Below are 21681 nucleotides of genomic sequence, written 5' to 3' on the forward strand. Positions count from 1 at the left end.
AGTTAGTAACGTCTTAAAGAACACAAGTTGAAAAGTGTTCTCAAGTATTGAAACAAAAATGTGCAACATGTACAAACAACACTAGTGGGTAGAAAATACGAGTGCTCTGTGAATGAAAAATCCCCAACAACAACGGGGCTGAAAAATACTCCTAAAAAGAAGCTTCCCAAGAGTAAATAAACTTACAACCATCTGTCAGCTGACGTTATCAGCCTGAGCCCATGGCAGAGGTCAAACAGGTACTCTACACACACAACCATCTGGTGTGTACGGAGCACACCGTGCACGCATCCACTCTGCATACACACAACATAAAAAACAGAGATAGAGGGAGGCAGCTGTTGTCTGATTCTGCCTGCGAGCCGCAGCGACTCAACGCCGACGCTCTTTCCCTCCATATTTCACCTGCAGGCCAGAGAATCATACTGAATATACAATATGACTGAGAGTGAAACCGGCTGCCTATTTGATGATAAACTACCTCTGAGCTGAACTGCACTTACTTACCTATGCTCTTTACTCTGGCCGGTGGCTGCCAGACCTGCACGCTGCAGCCAGTGCGATCAATGTGAGAATAAACCCGCATCGAGCCAATATAGCTGATTCTCACTCTGCGTAATGTAAAAGAATGACCAGCTGTGCTGACAGTTACTGAGAATTAGCACCCCACCTCTGCAGCTCGACGCAGTTTTTTCGACACTTTTCGCCCATTATTTTGGTTCTCTGACCTTCACACAGAATGTATGGCTCTTATTACTCCCACATATAAAACCAAAAGGCAGCCGATTCAACAGCTCAGACAAGCTGAGTGTGCTCGAACCGGCCCAGCGATAAATGACAGAGAGCTGGAGTAAACAACGAGCATCTGGCACGCCAAGAGTTTCTCTCAGCAGTTGGTGGTAACTAAACCAAACCAAACCAAAAAAAGCCAGTGAATATTGGACTTCTTCTTCTTCTAAAAGTGGCCAGAAACGGGCGGGATGCTCATGTTCTTCTGCGTCTGTTGGATGTGTGAGTAGGCAACTGTTCTCTGACAGTTTAGCCATAAATACTTGATAAGCCCGTGGTGTATCAAGACTGTGTGTAGTGACTATAACCAGCCGCTACTGGCTGATCTTTATTGTTTAGACATGTGCTCAGAAAAACAATATCCAAAAGTTACCAATACTTATCATTGCGTTTATTTGTCCAAAGTACTTTGTGTCTGTCACTTCCAACACGGCCACAAAATGTTGTGCGAGACACAGTCAAAAACTGTTTGCTTCTTCCAACGCTTGCAATTACTGGCATGAACTTTAATTTCCTGTGGCCAATCTGTGCCTGAACCAAACACCACCTAGTGCCCGGAGGCATATTACACTTAACATAAAACAAACACACGGCTCGTACGCTGTGTTTTCTATGGGTATGAGTTCCTAGTCAGAAGTAGGTAGTAACGAGCTATACTCACTTAGTTACATGAACTCAAGTTGTACTTGTTAGAGTAGTTTTAATGCAGCTTACTTTTTACTCTTACTTGAGTAGAATTTTAGAGAAAAATCATTACTTTTACTCCTTTACATTTGGTACATTTGTACTCTTACCTAAGTAATTATTTTGATGACTACTTTTATTTCTACTTTTTTGTTTCGTTCTGCAAAGTAACAGTTCTTTTACTTGAGCAGTTTTTTGGCTACTCTACCCACCTCTGTTCCTTTGTGTTTAATGAAGCTTTAAACCTGATGTTTTTGCCCATCTGGAGGCAGCGGAAACGAGCTGTGAATACAACACTAACATATCAATACCTCAAACTTTCTGGCGAAGTTGTTGGCAAACAGTTACATATTTTGACACATCCAGCAGATACAGAATAACATTGGTATTAATTTGTGTTTCCGGCCACCTGATGAAATGTACGTCCGACATTCACCCTCTTTTAACTAAATTTTTTTGCATTTGACTTCTGAGACAAAATATGTCTTTAGCCACTAAATGCTCCACTAACTTGATCTGCCGTTCGGTACTGAGCGTGTAGCGTACAGTCGGCTTTTAGAGCTTTTTAGAGCCTGCTGCAGCTGGAAACAATGCTGGGAAAGTGAGAGCAGTGAGAGTGAACCAAAACAGTAAACTTTGCAAAACGATGAGCTGAAAGCAGATAAACGCTCTGTAGAGCTGAGGGAGGATTGCAGAGTCGGGTGATAATTACCTGTGAGTTTGTCATCTATGAACGGCCTCTTTCTGCATACAAGTCGTGATATAAAAATATTGATTCTGGTAGCTAGTGATCTAGATTTAAAGTGCTTTTAGGAAGGTTTCATTTCAACCAGTTGAGTGTGACCTCACCTATCACACACACAGACTATTCAATGGTCTGATTCTGGTCTAATTCCCTTCTGTGTATGAACTTACTTAACAGACAGCTGCAGACTCAATGTGGGCCATCGCTAAACCAAGAGCTCTGTGTCCAAATGTCTTCATCTGTCTGTTCATGTCTCACTCTGAGACACACACAGTGTATGTGGTGTCACTCTGAATGACAATAGAGTCTATTCTCACAGCTATAATAAAGTGTAAAGTAGCTGGAAGAGGAAAAACTACAAAGAATGTTTGAACCAGGATGTCATTTAAAGGATTTTTTTCCCTGAATGGAGGATCTATATTCTGCAGTTGAGTGTCCACCCACAGTTGCATCTACGGTCATGCTGTACTCCCTGGTGTATGTATTCAGTGTGTATACAGCAACTCTACAAAGGGAGGAAGAAAGAAAAGAATGGACAGATCCGTGGAGGCCTGATGAAAACATTGTGATATTGTGATAATAGATTTAATACTTCCTGCCACAGCGTATGTATAGAAGAGAGCAGAGGCCCTCAAGGTCTGAGCGAGGGAACAACAACAATACAAAGTGGACTTAGTGACGTCACACGACCAGGCATGTACTTAAGCATTTGCATATAGACATGCATCATCCAGCTTCCGACTTACTCATCAAGTGTGTGTTAAGAGACCTTCACAAAAGCTATTATAAGCAGAAGTTCTAACAAACAGTTGCTTTTACAGACGGCTAAAGTTTCAGATTACGATTCTGCAGCATTAAAACAACATTTTTTGCTTTACACCTACCTTTAAAAGAGATGTTTTTGTACAAGTTGACTGATGCTTCACCTTTAAATCTGTTGTTTTTTTTATGCTGAGGTTCAAAGAAACTTACCAATCACACATGATCATACATTGTCCAATAGACCCAGGATTGCACCACAACTCCAGACCCTTCATTACACACAACCTCGTCATCATGCTAATTACTGTAATGCTCCATTTTGCAGAGAGGAAAAAAAAAAATGGTGAGCAGATAGTAGATGACAAAAATGCTGTTAGATTTGAGAATGTATACTCTCTCAAGATGTTTCTCCTTCATTATCCACTCAAAAAAAAACCTTCATATTTGTTGGTGCAGGGGGGGAGAAGTACAGATTTACCTACTGTATGTCCTGGACACCCTGAGAGATGGAAAACTCACCCAGTAGCTTGTATCCAATTCACGGGGGGGAGGGCAGTGGTGGAGGGAGGGGAGGAGGTTTGGACCTGGGTGTGTCTGTATCTCACACTGGCTGCAGTGAGCAGCTACCTGGGCTGCGGTCCAATAGTCTTTTTTTGCTTAGGAAGGTTCCTAACTGAGTGACCCCGAAGTATTAAGTGGCAGCCGTGATGAGAGCTGCTTGAATTCTCTAAATGCTAAGGAAAGGTTCTTCTATGCTTCCTTTCTGATCTCCTTTAGTAGAGGTTACACCGGACCATCCTTTACGCAAAGAGTATAGAAGCAAAGAGACAAAACTAGACTCAAAACGCTTACTATATTTATAATATTTTATTGTTCAACACAGGCCGTTTCTTTAGAATATGACAATAGAATAGAAATAATTTTGTTTTACTTTTGTATGGCATTTTTTAGGCGGACGTTTTTACTGGCGTCTGGTAGTCGCTTTCAGTCCAAAATGGTGGAAGCGTAGCTCTCCTGCTGGGCGCTGATGTTGCCATGGAACGAACGATTGACTTTCACTTCAATATACTTATATACAATATACTTTCTTTGCTTTATGAAAGACAATTCCTTGCGGTAGCGACTTTTAAAGCGGTGATTCAGATGTCAAATAAAATCCGCCGTTGCTGTTTTAATTGTACATTACAAATAAATTGAAAGAATCTTTCTTAAGAGGCGTGATTATGTTTTAGACAGGAATCCTTCATTAAATGGTACAGCATTGAGCTTGTCACTGTACTCATTTCCTAAGTGTTCATCCACCATTGCATAGTACAAGTGCAGTCGGATTCTCTTAGCACCGCAGTTGTATTTTCCTTATGAATTCTCCTTCACATCTTTCTTTGACCTCATGACGATTTCCGTTGAGGTCAAGGAAAAGTGTTTAGGAAAAGACATTAGGACATAATTTTTGGCTGGACCATAGAGGGCTGTCACTGAGTGATTGACTGATTTAAGTGACGCTACACGATTGGTTGACCGAGTGTCGGAGTTTCCTCATTGGCCATTGCTCTTTCAAAATGAAAAGGCGGGGAACAGTCCTTTATGCAAATGAACATGTCCAGCGCGACGCGTCTGTCCGGCTCACGAAACTTGGACCATGCTGTCAAATTAGGCGATTTAGTTCTAAAATGAAACGAGATTTCAGCCGTGGCATCTCCCATTTCTCGCTTAAAATGTTTTCGGAGGTAGATTTTTATGGATTGTTTAGACGGAATAACAGAAAGTTTTCGAGCAGGCCAGCGTGTTTTTTCCTGTTTGAAACGGCATGCAGAAAACCAATCAGGTGCATTCAACGATCGGGTACGTCACCCCTTGAACGACCAGATGAGTGGAGCAGCGCGTCCCCTAGTGTCCTTGCCGGACCTGGTGGACATGTACCGCTGGATTTAACGTTATAGACACGACCACTGACTATTTGTGTAACAATTTAACCACAAATTCACAGACTGACCGTACACGGTCCAGACATATACTCGGTTTTGACCGAGTCTTGTTTTGACTATTCGACCGCAGCCCCGTTCTGTATCCTGGATTCATTCAGAGTACTTACTGTAACAAGGAATCTGCTCTTTTGATATCTCATTTCACCTATTTTCTTTCCTTCTCTTGTTTGATTTTGAGTATTATTATGTCGCCCTAATGTAAGCATCTAACTATCAATTAAAAATAAAGAACTTCATAAAGAGGGAGACAGGCGTTGAACAAAATGGGATAAAAGGCTAATTTTCCATAAATCACGTGAACAGCAGAATGAAATCAAAGTGTACTAACCTCGGCTTGTTTGCGCCACATGTCCAGGTTCTTGCGCTGAGCTTTGGAGAAATGGTCCCATGCCTTTTGTTTGGAAGCAGCTTGGAATACAGACACAATCTGTTCAACTGTGGCGGGACGCAGGGGAAGGACCAGAGACCATCCAGAGACAGAGAGAGAGAGAGAGAGAAAGACAGAGGGCAGGTGGGAAGGAGCAGAGGAGTGAGAAAGTGGAGTCAACTAGGGACGTAAAGAACCGTGTGAGTGTGTGTTTATATGTGTTTGTTTGTGTTTATATGTGTGTGTGCAAGCGTGTGATCTACTTACCAGCTGATGCAAGTGCATCATCTCGTGGATGGCTGGTCAGATACTGTACAGTACTTCCCACACGCAAACTTAAACAACTTAAATAAACCATACATGTTTCCGACATACCTAAATTATATATGATATGCTCTTTCACATAGAATAAAGCCCTTCAACACTGCAGTGCTGATAATACTGACTTAAAGGGTAACTTCCGTATTTTTCAACCTGTATTTTTCCCATGTTTCTCTATCTAACTGACTAAGAGAGACAACTTTCTGAAACTGGTCCAGTATTGAGGGAGAGCGCTGAAGACGGCAGCTGCATTATGGTGCTATTCGGACAAGCGTCCACTAAAAAGTGCTTGTTTTTGCCATGACAGGATCTGATTGTTAGTATAAGTGTCTGACATTATGGAGAGAGTCTCGCTCAAGGAAAAGTCTCGTTCTGAAATCTAGCGAGGTGACGTGTTACCGGAAGACAACGGTGGAATAGTGGAATACATCCATGGTGGAAACGCAAGTGCCAGCAGGGCAGAGTTTCAACGTCATGGCTGAATATTTAGATGATTTCCACAATGCGGGTGAGGTCTTTGAATCTGATGTCCGCCCGTATTTATTTGAGCCAGAGTATACGGATAATCAGATTTCACAACGAGACTTCTCCTTGAGCGGGACTTGGACACAATAACAAACCGACCGGAGCAAGAGAAAGGTGAGAAAAAAACTCTTATTTCTCTGTAGGGTCCTTTCCATAATGCTGTCAGACACTTATAATAACAATCTGAGCCTGTCAGTGGCAGCAACAAGCACTTATAGTGAACTTAACGTTACATTGACGCTGATCACTTGACCTCGCAGCGTTCTCCCTCAATACTGGACCAGTTAAAACATTTATTCTCCCTATTAGTCACTTAGACACAAATACATGGTCCAGGTTGAAGCAGCAGTTACCCTTTAACCTTTATGAGCCGGTTGCATGGCTCTACACTGACTCTTTCTCTAGAGCCACTATGAAGTTAACAATTGTGGTTTCGAGTCAAATGTCTTGATAACTATTGGATGGATCACCTTGAGATTTGGTGCAGATATTTATGTCCCTCTCTGGATGAATTATAATAACTTCTGTGATCTCCTGACTTTTCATCTAGAACCACCGTTTGATTTGTTAAATGTTGTTAAGGCCAAATATCTGCGACGCTAATGACATCCCCATCGGCCTCATCTGTATACTCTGTCAGCAAATATGAGCTTGCTAACAGGCTAAATGAAGAGTGTCAAACATGATACCTGCTACATCAGCATGTTGACAGAGACCTGCTGTGTCTGCTACAGGCTCACAGAGCTGTTAGCGTTGCTCTTTGTCTTGTTTAACATTTATTTATTTAACAGGGGACATTTTGCTAAGCAACTGGCAGATGCCAAAAATAACCTACTTTAAGCGTGCCTGTGTTGACCACTGTGCAGCTCCACTACAGCAGAGGGCTGTTGAGAAGCTTGCCCAAGGACACCTTGTTAAAGTACAGTACCTTCCTGGTTTACTTCCCACCATGCAGATGTCTCTCTTCTTTTAAAAAGAAACGGCAATTAAGCTTCAAGCCTCGGTTTTTATTAACCCCTTCAGTGCAGCTGTACCTGCAAAATGACAGTGTAGATATAGAACCGAGCTGAGCGAGCTTCTTTGGGTCAGGGAGTCTTATTACGACCAGACCTTTAACTCCGAGGTTTCCACTGTTGCAGGGCTGCAACTGACGATTATTTTCATTATCGATTAATCTACGGATTATATTCTCGATTAATCGTGTGGTCTATAAAATGTCAGAAAATAGTGAAAAATGTCCATCCCAGTTTCTCAAAGTCCAAGGTGATGTCTTTAAATGTCTTGTTTTGTCAGTCCAAAAATTTGAGAGACATTTGTTACATGAAAAATTACAATTAATCAATTATCAAAATAGTTTTTCTGTCGTTCGATTAATCGATTAGTCGCCTAATCGTTGCAGCTCTACATGTGATGTGTACGATGACAGTGCTGTGTCAGATCTGATCGTAGCTGCAGTGTATTGATAAAGTCATTCCCCTCTCAGCTATCTAGTTGTCATGTGGGTGGTCATGGAGGAGTGTATGGGTGGTCTGTGTATCCCAGAGGTCCTAATGTACACGGGGGGGGGAGTCAATATGACCACCAGCTAAGTGGGCATGTGTGTGTGTGTGCTAGCAGAGTGGTGAGAGAGAGAGTGAGAACAGTGCAGGGATCAATAGCATCTTCCCAGAACGCTGTAATTTGATGGAGCAGATCGATGAGGAAGGCAGAGAAGAGAGGAAAGGGCACAGACAAGACTTTCAGGCCTGTGAGCTTATATATGCAACAAAAGTAGTTCAAATACAAACTCTTTACACTGAGGATTATCTTTAGAAAACAAAGGGACATTGTTTCTGGAAAATGCAAGATGATTTTGAGTCTTTCAAATGTATTTTCAAAGCTTTGAGCACCACAAATAAAATCCTCTGCACCTCTTCCATTGTATTTGTGCAGCAGGAGAAGATTGAGAAGCTAATATCTCAAAAACCGGGGCACATAAAACGAAAACTATCTGCATGGCTGGACACCATAGGGATTCAATGACAATATGTTTTTCTTTTTTTTGTGTGACTTGGGTGAACTGACCTGTAAAGGTGATACACCCCATCAGAGACCGACCTACAGTGTGTGGATGAAGAGAGTTGTACCCAAGTGAAACTTGTGAAACCTCCTCAGGAGGCCAGACTCTGTGATAGCATTAATATGATCAGCAGTGCACAAGGAGGAAGGAGAGGTCATGAATAGGAATGTGTTTGTATGATGATGAATACAAGGACATCTCTCTCTCTGTCTCACTCTCTCTGTGTGTGGTTTATACAAATGCACCCACACATACACCTTCAAAGTGTCCTACATGTATTATTCATCTAATAAACAATGAATGGTAAGAAAACCGGGAACTTCCACTTTGCGTTGAGGGATGTTTACGTTCTATTTAACATGCATGTGGTGAGAGACGCGGAGACAAAGTGCCGCAGGCGGTGGTGTAAGCCAGCAGCTGCACAGCCAAAGCTGTCAAAAGTGGGTAGGAGAAGTATGCTATGCCTTTGGCCTTTCATCAGCTGAAATGAGCCAAGCGTGCGTTCACTGTGTGTGTGTGTGTTTGGCCTCCACTGTATTCATGCAAGTGTTGGGCTACTTACTACTTTCATCTGAAAGAATAATATTCCACTTCAGTCACAGGCACCAGTGCTATTTTTTTCCTTTAATGTTTAACATATTTGTATCTCGGAAGAAATAAAAAAAAAGGAGCGGGACGCTGAACGCCGAGTTTAGAGTGATGCAACAGCACTGTTAGGAAGGAAATAAAACTTACCTTTAAGCCATCCTCCCAAAAACAAACTAGCGTGAAACAAGATGGCTTCTACGAGGCTATAAAACTCAACAATCTTTATATCCACAATGTGTATTATGTAATAATATTATACTTACTTATTCGCAGCATTAAGTACTTCAGGCACAAAAAGTCTTACAGTGTGTTTATGTTGTGTGTCTGCTCCTATGATAGGGGAACTTACACCGAACCAGAAACTTGGCCAAGCATGGATTGGACTTATCCTCCTCCTGTACTTATACTGCACAACAAGGATCAATGTATTCTAGTAGTAAACTTTAAATGCTTTGGCCTGGTGTACACTTACAGTACATGCAGTAGAAACTGTTTTATACATCCGGCTGTGTACGTGTGTGATTGAGAACAGAAGACTCACATTGACCCACTATGCCGGCCAGAGCGGTCTTGAACTTGTCTTTGGCCTCCTCCACCTCCTTCTCGTGCTGACTCTTCTCGCCCGTCAGCCGGCGGATGTGGCCGTTGGACGACTGGATCATGGAGTAGAAGTTGTTGGCGTTCCTGCGGTTGACTTCCCCTCGTTCCAGCCAGGTCAGGAGAACACGCACTGCTTCGGGAAACTTGCCGTCCTCTAGTGAAACAAGTGAAGACACGGAGAAATCAAACAAAAATAGATGATTTCCAGGACACTTAAGTTGGTGAAAGCAACAGCTGACAAGCTGAAAAAGGATTACAAAACCTTCTGAAAGTGATTATACTCATAATCCACGAGAGATAAGGCTGTAAATTGTGACCATACAGTCCTGATTTCTGGTAGAAAACAGATATATAGAAGAACATAAAGGCAAATACAGGTAACTGTCAATCGATTCAAATATCTAATCGTGATTAATCGCATGATTGTCCAAAATGAATCACAATTAATTTGCAATTAATTGCATTTACCTGTAGAAAATGTACCTTAAAGGGAGATTTGTCAATTATTTAATACTCTTATCAACATGGGAATGGGCAAATATGATTGCTTTATGCAAATGTATGTGTATATTTATTATTGGAAATCAATTAACAACACAAAACAATGACTAATATTGTCCAGAAACCCTCACAGGTACCCAAAACTGCATGCGATTATCATAAAGTGGGCATGTCTGTAAAGGGGAGACTCGTGGGTACCCATAGAACCCATTTTCATTCACGTATCTTGAGGTCAGAGGTCAAGGGACCCCTTTGAAAATGGCCAAGCTAGTATGACATGGTTGGTACCAATAGATCCTACGGTCTTGTAGTATCACATGATGTCAGTATCTTCACTCTAGCTTTCAAACTGAGCCCGCTACAACCTAAAAATCGTAAATTGCGTTAATCCATTAAAGAAATTAGTGGCGTTAAAATTAATTTGCATTAAGGCGTTATTATCGCATTAACTTTGACAGCCCTTGTTTATATACAAACAGTATATTACCAAGCACTTTTTATTCTGTTGAGTGAAAAGTAGACAGTAATATCAGGGTTAATGCGAGCAAGGTGAAACTGAAAAAAAAAAGATAAAACATAAAACCACAGTAAACTGTAGAGAACAAGGCCAGGAGAACAAAAAGACATCTGTGCTACTGGATGAAAGGAAGAAAGAGAGAGAGTACATATGACAGACTGGCATTCGCTCGGTAACAAAGAACAACTTCACAGACCTCAATGACACCTGAGGGGAGTAGAAAGAGGTGGTCTGGGTAAAAAGTTCTTCTTGTCATCAAAAGGACAGATTGGGTTTGGAGTACAAGAATAAAACTGGCACTGAAAAGGGCTAAACTTTTCCTCTGGGTGGAAGATTGAGGGAAAAGAGTAAACCTAAATCTGCAGCAAACCAGCCAGGATGTGTGCTGCAGCAAACCAGCCAGGATGTGTGCTGCAGCAGCCCAAAGTGTTCAGAATCAAATCTTTTGGCTTAAACAACACCGTGTTAGGGTTCTTTACAGCCGGGCCAGGGGAGGGAGAGCTGAAAAAGACACTCGCAGATGGCAGAGAGGCAGAAAGTCACAGACATTCTGTTATCGGGCGACTGTGACGGAGACCTGGAAGTGTCACCGCTCATTAGTGAAACAAGTTTATTCAGCCAGAAAGTCGACGGAAAGCTGAGAAGAGGGGGGGAAACGAGAGAGAGAGAGGAGAGGATGAGCAGGGGAGAACAGAGAGTGCGGAGAGAGGAGAGTAGACGATAAGAGAGAGGAGCATGTGCTGAGGGAAGAGTAAACTGATACACCGGGTTTAACAGCCTTTGTGTAACGTCTTTTTCAAAACAAATTCCCTGAATTTGTCGGAACATGAGAGAAGTGCTTTGTCAATTTTACCAGCTGCAGTTTAGGACCCTTCCTGTAATGTCTTGGCAAGCTCACAAACAGACAAGCACAGGTACGGAACTACTCTTTTACCTTATTCTTATCCCTTCCTTGTCAGTTTGTTGTTTGCATGAATAATGATAGTGCCATGAATGGATCCATTTTTACTTTTGTTTGCTCATTACAACTCTTTAAAAACGGATCATCGTTGTTTGCATGATCCTGTTGAAATCAATATAAAACAAATACCATAACAGCTAGAGCATTCATTCTTTGTGCAGTGGAAAGCCAAGGCTTCTATCGTTCGTGTCGTCATGTTAAACACTCGTGATGACGTCATTACATTATGTGTCGGTACAAAACGCAGTGACAACGAGCAGTGGCGCCAGATCCCCCTCCCCCCCCGGGGAGATCGCTGACTACATGATCTCCCTTAAATCGATGTGAAATAAAAACCATAATAGCGAGAGCATTCATTGTTTTTGCAGCAGAAAGCTAAAAGGCTTCCGTCTTTCACGTCATCACTTTGTACGCTCTTGATGACGTCATTAGATTACGTTACGTGTGGAACGTAAAACAATACGCTTTTGCACTTGTTCTGCTCATAAAAATGTGCATTTTCTAAATAACTTTTATGGAGTTTTAAGAAATATTTTGTCCATGTTTCTACATTTAGAAATATTTTGGATAAATATGTTTTGTGTGTTTACTTAGTAACATTTTATGAAAAAAACATGTCTGATTTTTGTATTTTTTTTTCTAATTTATGACACAATTTCAATACTTTTGTCAATTATTATGGTTTATTGACTTACATAACCTTTTAACTTAGGTTGGACAGATTTAAGGGATAAGAAAAATTTGAAGATACTCCAAGAAATTACATCACAATAAGCAAAAATACAAATATAGGCACTGGTGGACCATTTCTAATGCAGAGTTCAAAGGGTTAACAAGTAGTGCTGTATTTGTAAATACAAATACAGCACTAGTTGTTAACATAATTAGTAGTTGTTAGTAGTTAGTAGTTGTTAACATTACTAGTTGTTAACATAATTAGTGCTGTATTTGTAAATGCCCTCAGGTTGATTACAGAAAATTCTACGTGTCGAGGTTTTGCTTCTCTACTGAGCTCTGTTGCTTATGTTTGTGCTCTCATATCATGCACATATTTTATGTTTTGCCAACCTTTGATCTTGTCTCCCAGCTGGCTGCACTCGTGCTCCGAGTAGTGGACGATGGGAGGAGGGGAGGGCGGCCGGAGGCGATCCTCCTCTATCTTGCGCCGGTGCCTCTCCTCTCTGGCCAACATGCGTTGGTGACACTCCCACTCGTAGAGGTCGTCTCTGGCCTGGGCGAAGTCCACGTGGAGACGGCCGGTGTCTTTTTTGTCTGTGCTGGAGCCCAAACGGATACGGTAACCTGCGGGAGACAAAAGTGTGAAAAATTAAGAACCAAAAAGTGAGAAGAGGAAATGGAAGATGGGAAAAGTAAATATGATGGGAGAAGCAGATGGGACAGCGGGGAATGCATCAATTAAAATGAAGTAGTCTGTCTGCTCAGACAGATTGAAGTCATTTACACAATGTGCTGTGCATCTTGCAGGTGCGTAAATGCCCCTAATTTTTCAAAAGATAACTTGTCTTTACTACATTTTGCTTCTTAGCCATGCTATTGACAAGGCTCTAGTGGTAGCGTGAACTTTTTGTGCAGACATTCATGTTCCCCAGAGGATGAATCTTAATGACTTTGGTGATCCCATGAATTTTCCTCTAGCGCAAGCAAAAGGTTGACATTTGTGGTCATTGTGAGCATTTTTAGTACGCTGACGTTAGCGTTCAGCTCAAAGCACCGCTGCCTGCGTGCAGCCTCACAGAGCCGCTAGCATGTCTGTAGCCTCTCATAAGTCTTGTTATTAGATATCTGACAGCAGAGAGAAAACAAGAAACAAAAAAGGGGGAGACAGAAAACGAGGGCGACATGTGACAACGATCCCCTCGTCGCATTCACACTGCGGAAGTCACGGTTACGTGGTTTCCACCTTAAGACCACCGCAGCAACGCCTGAACGCCTCTTCATTTTTGACAGCTGTCAAACTTCACACTTCCCGTTCGCACCTTGCGGACACTCTTTAATTAAATATCCTACTATGTGATAATCAGTCACGTCTTACATCTTCTAGACTGCTCACGAAAATGAAAACAGAAATGATGTGCACCACCACCACCATACATCTTTTTAATGCAAAAACGTGCCTGGAGGCGTTGATGTGAGTACAAAACGGAGCAGGAGAGCGAAAAGGTACACACATGATGTTTACTTTATACGTTGCAGGGTTTCTTTGCATCATCTTCCACAAATTGTATTTAGACTACTCAACATAGTTGAGTTCTACCTGCCTCCCACTTCTCTCTTCATCCTCCTCAAACCTATTTCGCTTGTTGGATCCCTTCGTTTGACAAGATATACTCTAAATGTATTGTGGAGTAACAGAAGGACTGCATCCTTTAGTCAATACACAAGAGATACTTAGTGAGGCCAATTACTTCTCTAGAGGCACTGAAAGACCACAATATCCCTTCATTACTCCCTACTTCCCTCTCATCCTCACACTCTCCCTCCTTACTCAATTTCCACTAATGGCTGGTTGCGGATCTAAAGTGAAATCATGCCCATTTTGTGATTTAATTGGTTGAAATGATCAGAGAGTGTGTTGAAGTGTGAGTGTTGGGGGTACACATGTGTGAGTGTGTGCTCCAGCCGGACACAGTAATGATGCCCGATGTGATTCACTGCGAGGCCCAACACGCTCTCATCACAGGAGAAGGGAAGGGGAGGGGCGGGGGCAGCGGTATGGATGCCAGTGCAAACAGGAAAAGAAATGAGTAGGAGTTCGGGGGTTTCTACTTCAGTCTGCTCTCCCTGCTTCAGGCTCCCAATCTACCACAACTTCAATATTTCATACGGAGGAGATCTCAGTGTGCTGGGGCTGCTGGAGTTTGTGTCATTGCTGGGTGACTGTGTTTGCTCAGTGTGTGTGTGTGTGTGTGGGTGGGGTATTATTTATGGGAAATCTACACAGCTCTGTCATCTGGCTAATATATGGACCCTCAGCTCCCACGTCTCCCTGTAAGAATAAAAGCAGACCAAATCACAGGACCTCTCATTCAAACTTATTTCACACACACACAGACATTTGCACACGCATGAACACACACTGAATAATGCTGGGAATAATAGGTTGAATGGGGTTTTTCCAAAGTAGGACTATACGGCCAGGGCAGAGAGATTTAAGACATCTCTGGGCCACAGAAGCTGCTGTGAAAATGAAGATAAGATAAGAAACCATAAGCTGGTGTCACATGGTTAGTAGAGATGCTTTTTTTTTATTTGACCTAATGGTCATTTATATCTTTTGTTGTGTGAGCCTCTCGAAGTGGACCTCTTATTACTCTGTGAGTGTACCAACTGTTCTTTCCAATAGTAAACCTAACACAGTTTTGAAGAGGGTGAAAGTGTTGATTATGTGTGTTTTTTTCAGTTCAGTTTGGCTCTAAATAATACAATACACATGAACCTCGTCTACTGTTGCTATGGCGAGGAGGGCACGAATCAGAGTTGTATCGGATTCAAAATGGTTTGTCATTTCGATGCTGAATTCATCTCAAATTTACCCAGAATTCAAAAGTGAATTAATTCATTAAGTGCCTTAAACTTGCATTCTTTCTAACAGCCAGCAGGGGGCGACTCCTCTGGTTGCAAAAAAAGAAGTCTGATTGTATAGAAGTCTATGAGAAAATGAGCCTACTTCTTACCTGATTTATTACCTCAGTAAACATTGTAAACATGAGTTTATGGTCTCAATCGCTAGTTTCAAGTCTTCTTCAATACAGCATGATGTTCATTTAGTAAATTATGGTCCCATTTAGAGTCAGATAGACCATAAAGCAGGGGATGCTTCAGGGCGGGGCTACCTTGTGATTGACAGGTCGCTGTTTACAATGTTTATGAGGTAATAAATCAAGTGAGAAGTAGGATCATTTTCTCATAGACTTCTATACAATCAGTCTTCTTTTTGCAACCAGAGGAGTCGCCCCCTGCTGGATATTAGAAAGAATGCAAGTTTGCGACTGCATTCTTGCTTAACATTTGGCACTGTCACAAATACACAGAAATATCATACCAATAAGCACTTACACGACGAGGTTTTAGAGATACGATAGCTTACCCGACAGGAAGAGAGCCTTGTCCACAGTGAACTCTTCAGCGAATCTGATATGGCAGAAGTTTTTCTTGCTTTTGCGTATGGCAGTGATTTCGCCACACTGCCCGAAGACCTCCATGATGAGCTGCTCCGTGGCGTTCTCGGGCAGACCGCCGACAAACACCGTCTTACACCCCGGAGGGCGGTCTCTCGTGGCCGGAGGCGGGAGGTCTGTTCAACAAAGTAGGGGGAACAAATGAGAGAAAAGAACAGTTATGAATCAGCCATCAGTAGGTTGAAATATTAAGACAGACAGGGCTAGAAAACAACAATCTGAATGATGAAACTGTGTGCACTTGCATTTATGTGGAGATAATACAGCTGAAATACAAACAACTCAAGGAATGATTCAGCTGTCCCAGAACACTGAAACTCGACTTTCAGTATGAATTATGCTCTTTGAGAAGCTGAAAACAATAAGTCCAATGGTAAGAACACACTGTTCTGATCGCTGCTGAAAATCTTTTTGGCAGACCTGAGGACTAGGTCTGATTTCCTGTCTGTTGTTTCAACTCAAAAAGAAATATGTATGCCTGTATGTACAGTCAATAAAGAAAATCAAAATATCAACAATGTTGTGCTGTCTGAACAGAGAAAGAAGACTAGAAGAAGCAGCTGCTCACTTGTAACTCAAATCGAAAAAAATATATTTATTCTTACTTTAAATGCCAACGCTTGAAAAGCACTGATTCCAACAGGTTCAACAATTAACAAAAGACCGGGTGTTTATTCTGTATAATGTATGTATAACTCGTGAGAGGAGCTTATTTGTGCGTAAATGAATGTCCCTAACCATTTTTTACTGCCATTTCCACATCACCTCATATTATCTTTAATAGGTAAGCCCTTTCTTTCTACATAGAGTTTGCCTTTCATAATGGCCTTTTCATTTCATTATAAATGTAATTTATATTTATTTTAGACAGAGAAAGGTTAAGAAATGTGTGGTAATTTGTAAATAATAGTAATAAGCCACAATTAAAACCCGTACTATATTCATTCATGGAGCTCACCAAGTCACTGAATGTTCTACAACACTGTCCGGTACATATTTCAGAATAAAAGCCTCATGTTAACAAATTAAGGAATTCTGTCCACAGAAAATTACATTTGAGGGCTTTTATTTTGAAATGAAAGCAGGAAGTGTTGATTTAAAAATAAATCTTTACTTTTTTTCATCTCGAAACTGTAGTAATCTTGCTGGTTTGATGTCAATATATTGTCAATAGACCACTTTAACTGTCTGTTGTTGCTGTGAACTTAGTCAGCCATTTCAAAAAGATATACGTTTAGTAAATCACATCTTAATTTTATGCATACGTAATTGAAAACATATAGACATGTTAAATACTATAAATGAGACCAAATAGATGCATTCAGGTTGAGTTAACAGGCTGTCGTGTTTTCGTCTCATCAGTAAGACAGACAGAATGAATGCTAGCCTTTGATATTGGATTTATAAGTAGGCTACAATTATCAAAACAATACGAACCATCAGGTTCCCTCATGTGTCTCTAATAGGTACTGCAGATATCAATCTTGAATAAAAGACTATGAAAGAAATTCTGCCTATTTATTTGGCCACCTGTGATTGATTGGTAAAGACTGCCTACCAGGTGTATCAACGTATTAAACATGCATAGAAGTTAAAAATATAGACGAGAATATGATGGAACTGAAAACCACCCCTATCTACAGAAACTGAAAGATCAGCCTGTTCTCATTCCCAACGCTTTGTCATGGCCATCGGCGTTCGATACCGCCGCACAAGGCAAACTTCTGTGGCGGTATGAGACGCACCAGGCTTTCTATTAACTACAATGTAAATGGCAAGAGTAAACGCTCTGGGAAAGTGCTGTGGTGACGTAGTTTAAAGAGTGAAAGAGACACACTGAGCGGGCGGATGTGGAGGTCAATGGGTCCAACAAACACAAGGCTTTCATCCAGGAGATGGCGTTTTGTGTCCTGTGTGTTAAGTTTCACTCTCGTGTTAAAGTCAGCTGTTCGTTTATGTCCCGCGTTCACAACATCCAGTCACATTTTCACTGTGAAAATGTAGTAGTTTTACGTCCAACCATGATGTTTTTTCCTAAACCAAACTAAGTCGTTTTGTTGCCTAAACCTAAGCGAGTATTTTTGTTTAATTCACAACTTTAATCACGTGTTTACCGCTACCGAAAAGAGAAGTTTTCTGACAAGGCGTAAGTACACTATGTCACGAGTTGGGATGAGAACGGGTTGGAAAGATCTATCAAAAAAATGTAAGGAAAGACCCTCAAGACGGGAAAGAGGCACTCCAATAACTCCCATGATGAAGTATCCAATCCCTACATCATGACTGAGGAAAACAAAAGCAAACACAAAATATCCAGAAGGCTTAAATGACAAATAAATCCCCAAAAAGAACCTGAGGTCTAACTTCACATCCAGGCTGAGAAGAATCAGAGCAAAGCCACACCAAAATAAAGAAGTGGGAGAAGAAAAAAATCTGTATATAACACGATCAACGACTTTGAAAAAACAGGCTCGATGCTGCAAAATTCAATTAAGTCATATTTTAAACATAGCACTTATGACCTAAAAAAATGATAAAGCTTAATGCATGAATAATGATAACTTGGAGCAATATGCTCAGATCGCTTTTCGTTAGATAAATGTTAATATCAAAACCATTCCATGCATGAAAATGAAATCCTTTTGGCCACAAAGTGATTGCGAATCCTCTCATGTGGAAGGTCCCCTGCATTGCAGAAATCACTTATTCAACACAGATGAGTGTTGACTGATCTAATCTCCAATAGATCAGGCTTCTCATCCATGATGAATGTGATTAGCGGGGTCTATGAAGAGTGAACCAGCTAATCAGTGGAACGCTGAGGATGCTGGATTTCCCAACTGTCTGCTAGAAAAAGGCCCCGCAATCACCGTTACAGATGCTCCCTACCGTGCCTGTACATATCGATACTCTGAGAAGAACTGGAGTTGGACTTGGTTGGATACCCGCGGTGTATCACGAGGGCCTCGCTGATAAGCAGGAAGTGGATTAATTCAGATATCTCTCAGGGTTTTAGAAGTGTGATCAAAAGGATTTCCAGACTGAGCACTGGTTGGGTGCAGTAATACCGACTCTTCAACAGCTTTCTCTCACTGACAAACAAAAAAAACAGTATAAATGGGGCGGTGAAACCACTGGTACTCAACAGAGAAGACTGTTTTTCTATATAACAAACAGTTGTTAAAGAAGCCCATCCAGTCTGACAGCTCTCATCCGTTACATTCAGAGCTTCAGATCTGGCCTTCAGACTCTCACGAGCCCAAACAAACAGATATAAAAACTCTTACTACCCTCTCTATCAATAAAAGCCTGTGAGGAGAAGCAAACCTGTTCCAGACCCGAACTCTTTAAAAAACTTAAACTAGAATTACCGCTTCACGGTCGTCTGCCTCTGCCAACAAGTTAAGTTGCAGTTTACATCCATGTCTGTCCAAAAATGTCATCATTTTATCCTGTTAATTTATTATAAATAAAAAAACATATTGTGAAATTGTCATAATTAGCATATGAATTCTTGAGTTGTGGCCAAAAGCGTGTTTTGTGAGGACACAGTGACCTTTGACCACCAAAATCTGATCCAGTCCATCCATCCAAGTGGATGTTGGGTCAGCTGTGGCTAAGAGGTAGAGCGGGTCGCCCACCAATCGGACGGTCGGCAGTTCAATCTCCGGCTCCTCCGGTCTACGTGTCTTTGAGCAAGATACTGATTATTGTATTCAGATTAGATCCTGATGGGCCTTGCATGGCAGCCTCTGTCATCAGTGTATGAATGAGTGTGTGAACGGGTGATTGTTGACGTGGTGTAAAAGCGTTAAAAGCGGTCAGAAGACTAGAAAGGCGCTATATAAATGCAAGTCCATTTACCATTTCTGTGCCAAATTTGAAGAAAGGCTGCCCGAGATATTACGAGAACGAGATGGACGTGAGGTCACAGTGACCTTTGAGCACTTAGATAAAATAAGTTCATTCTTCAGTCCAGGTGGACGTTTGTGCCAAAATATGAAGAAATTCCCCCCAGGCGTTCCTGAGATATCACCTTCACAAGAACAACCCGAAGACATAATGCCTCCGCCACGGCTGTCGCTGGCGCGGAGACATAAAATCTATATTTATATATATATATATATATATAACTCCAACCCTTCAACTGTACCAACAACTGCTCAAGATTTGGGTAGAGAAATAAAGAATGAGATCACAACACAAACAGCAGAAATGAGGTTTCTCAGCAGGGCGGCTGCTGGTCTCATTCCACATGACGAAGTCAGGAGCTCAGCAATTTGAGAAGACATCAGTGTTGCTACTTCACATTTATGATGCCTCCTAATAGTGAGATGATAAATAAACCAACCAGCTGGAATACATATTTTACAAAAAGAACAAATATTTATGGGATGTCGAGCAGTGGAAACATAACAATCCACAGTCAGAGTTTTCTTCTGGTTAAAAAAGATTTTTATCAGCTCACAATCCCCCTGCTGTCAGAGCTCCTTGTACTCTCACGCAGTAGTCTTTCAGTCCCGGAGTCCAAGCCAGCACTGTCCCTTTCTTTTAACTTCCTCTGCCTCTCTCTCTCTCCCTCTCTCTCTCTCACCCACACGCCACCGCATATCCCTCCCTCTGCCAACACTTTCCTTTAAATGTGACTGGGAAAGCAAAATATTGACTGCAGTTTTATTCTTTGACCTCCAGAGTTGGCGGATTAAACTAGTTTCGAGTTGAGATGGACAGAAAAAAAGTAAAAAGGTGGAGCAGAAAAAGCTTACGATAGCAAGAAAAAGCTTTGTTGGCAGACGCAACAAAGAGCTCCAAATTACCTGACCTTTATGGTCTACGAGTGTTTGATGGAGACGAAGGGGGGGAGCAACGAGGACAGAGAGAAGAGAACAGGTGCAGTGCAGCAGTAACCTAATGTGTCAGGTTGTAAATTAAATAAAAAACGTTTTGGTTTGCAATACAAAGTTTTTTTGGCTTCAGTTGGGTAAACAGTTTGCAGCAGTGAGATGATTCTTTCTATCCTCTCAGTCTCAGCTACCTGCTGGGCTACTGAACCCCACTGTTTAGCACATTTTATGCAAAAGCACAAGATTCAGATGAACTATTCATGGCTGAATTACAAGAAAAACATGATATCATACAATATATGAAAGCATTTTGTGAACAGTGATTGCATCAGGTTCACCTGCTTTTTATTTGCATAAAAATGCAAAGAAAGACAGGGAGAAGAGAGAGGGAGCAGCTTTCACAAGATCCACTGTGTGCTGCTGCCAGACAGAGTTTTAAAAAGTTTTTTTTTTTTGTCCAATTTCTAACTCAATACGTGTGTCACTCTGAGTAATTGTGAGACGGACACTTCAAGGCCGATCATTTTAAAATGCAGACAGAGAAACTGAGGAGAGGGAGGATGCAGAGTTCAGGGTACAAAGAAAAGAGTTTAAGAATAAAGAGAAGGGAGATATTGACAGGTTATGAGGAGAATGTAGAATGTCTGAAAACGGCATTATATGATATGATGATTCTAATATTTAGTTAAACTTATTTGCATATATTGAGGATCAAAATATTAGAACTAGGGCTGTCAATCGATTTAATATTTAATCACGATTTGTCGCATGATTGTACATAGTTAATCGCACATTCTTTTTCTGTTCAAAATGTACCTTAAAGGGAGATTTGACAAGTATTTAATACTCTTATCAACATGGGAGTGGACAAATATGCTGCTTTATACAAATTTATGTATATATTTATTATTGGAAATCAATTAATAACACAAGATAATGACAGATATTGTCCAGAAACCCTCACAGGTACTGCATTTAGTATAAGAAATATGCTGAAATCATAACATGGCAAACTGCAGCCCAAAAGGCAACAACAGCTGTCAGTGTGTCAGTGTGCTGACTTGACTATGACTTGCCCTAAACTGCATTTGATTATCATAAAGTGGGCATGTCTGTAAAGGGGAGACTCGTGGGTACCCAGAGAACCCATTTTCATTCACATATCTTGAGGTCAGAGGTCAAGGGACCCCTTTGAAAATGGCCATGCCAGTTTTTCCTTGCCAAAATTTAGCAT

The 21681-nt window shown here is 41.3% G+C and overlaps 1 protein-coding gene across 4 annotated transcripts in view; it reads right to left on the bottom strand.

The window, feature by feature from the left end:
- enox2 (ecto-NOX disulfide-thiol exchanger 2) overlaps window positions 1-21681 on the bottom strand; it is a 208730-nt gene that overhangs the window by 21061 nt on the left and 165988 nt on the right. For all 4 annotated transcript variants that reach the window (XM_037779743.1, XM_037779742.1, XM_037779740.1 and 1 more), the window contains 4 exons: window positions 15513-15719; window positions 12473-12706; window positions 9367-9579; window positions 5294-5400 (listed from right to left, as the gene is read on the bottom strand). In XM_037779743.1, the coding sequence (XP_037635671.1) occupies window positions 5294-5400; window positions 9367-9579; window positions 12473-12706; window positions 15513-15719 (761 nt within the window). The remainder of the gene's footprint in view (window positions 1-5293; window positions 5401-9366; window positions 9580-12472; window positions 12707-15512; window positions 15720-21681) is intronic.

Source organism: Sebastes umbrosus, chromosome 9 (genome assembly GCF_015220745.1).
Source record: "Sebastes umbrosus isolate fSebUmb1 chromosome 9, fSebUmb1.pri, whole genome shotgun sequence".
Lineage (NCBI taxonomy): Eukaryota > Metazoa > Chordata > Actinopteri > Perciformes > Sebastidae > Sebastes > Sebastes umbrosus.